The sequence below is a fragment of the Mandrillus leucophaeus genome, unplaced genomic scaffold, assembly GCF_000951045.1.
Source record: "Mandrillus leucophaeus isolate KB7577 unplaced genomic scaffold, Mleu.le_1.0 Scaffold27, whole genome shotgun sequence".
Classification (NCBI taxonomy): Eukaryota; Metazoa; Chordata; class Mammalia; order Primates; family Cercopithecidae; genus Mandrillus; species Mandrillus leucophaeus.
In genome coordinates, this window is record NW_012102809.1 from 3,078,726 (window position 1) to 3,079,924 (window position 1,199).

At 51.0% G+C, this 1,199-nt stretch overlaps 1 protein-coding gene across 5 annotated transcripts in view; it reads right to left on the bottom strand.

Moving 5' to 3' along the window:
- The window catches only part of SERPINB6 (serpin peptidase inhibitor, clade B (ovalbumin), member 6), a 29,292-nt gene that overhangs the window by 5,359 nt on the left and 22,734 nt on the right, over window positions 1–1,199 (bottom strand). For all 5 annotated transcript variants that reach the window (XM_011984545.1, XM_011984543.1, XM_011984544.1 and 2 more), the window contains exon 5: window positions 126–268. In XM_011984545.1, the coding sequence (XP_011839935.1) occupies window positions 126–268 (143 nt within the window). The remainder of the gene's footprint in view (window positions 1–125; window positions 269–1,199) is intronic.

The window sequence follows — 1,199 nt, forward strand, 5'->3', positions numbered from 1 at the left end:
GAGGGCAGGGGCGGAAGGGTCCCGTGGAGGCCCTCGGCAGGCGGGCCCCGAGTCCGGGACGCTCGTGTGAACGCAGGCGCTGCTCCGGGAGTCGCCCCCGTCACCCGTCACGGCACCTTACTCGCCTTGCTGACTTTAAACCGCCTCTCCTCGGTGTTCTCCTTGTCAAACTGTTCATTCCAGTTTCCTTTGAAATAGACGGCATTCACCAGAACCAGCCTCGTCAGTGGATCCACTGAGCCCGGAGACAGCAACTCCGCAATTTTACCTGAGCAGAGAATTAAAGACCGCGTTAGACAGGAGCGGCTGCCATCCCCGACACACCGGGAATCGGCTGGGGCCCTCTTCAGCAGGCAAGTGCACGGATAGAGAGTTCCACTGTACCCCAGATATAAAGGGATGCGTGTCCTGAAAGCAAAGCGACAAAAACTTCTGATAAGAAAAACATCACCATTTGAATAAAACACACAAAGTGAACAGATACATGTTAATTATGCAGGATGAGTTCATAACACATGAGATAGGAAGCAGTCCTGGGTGCCTATGACGTAGACAGGAAGTTAAAGGATTGTCAAAAAGGTGGGCAGTTAAAAGATGTTCTTTATAAGCTTAAAGAACAGGTTAGGCCAGGCACAGTGGCTCACACCTATAATTCCAGCACTTTGGGAGGCTGAGGTGTGAGGATCACTTGAGGCCAGGAGTTTGAGACCAGCCTGGACAACATAGTGAGGCCTCATCTCTTTAAAAAAATATTACTAAAATTAGCTGGGCATGGTAGTGCTACCTGTAGTCCCAATGACTTGGGAGACTGAAGCAGGAGGACCACTTGAGCCCAAGAATTGAGGCTGTAATCCCAGCACTTCGGGAGGCCGAGGCGGGCGGATAACGAGGTGAAGAGATTGAGATCATCCTGGCCAACATGGTGAAACCCCATCTCTACTAAAAATACAAAAATTAGCCGGGCATGATGGCACACGTCTGTGATCCCAGCTACTTGGGAGGCTGAGACAGGAGAATCGCTTGAACCTGGGAGGCAGAGGTTGCAGTGAGCTGAGATCACACCATTGCACTCCAGCCTGGGCAGTAAGAGCAAAACTCCATCTCAAAGAAAAAAAAAAGAAAAAGAATTGAGGCTGCAGTGAGCTGTGATTGTGGCACTGCATTCCAGCCTGGGTGACAGAGGGAGACCCTGTCTCTAA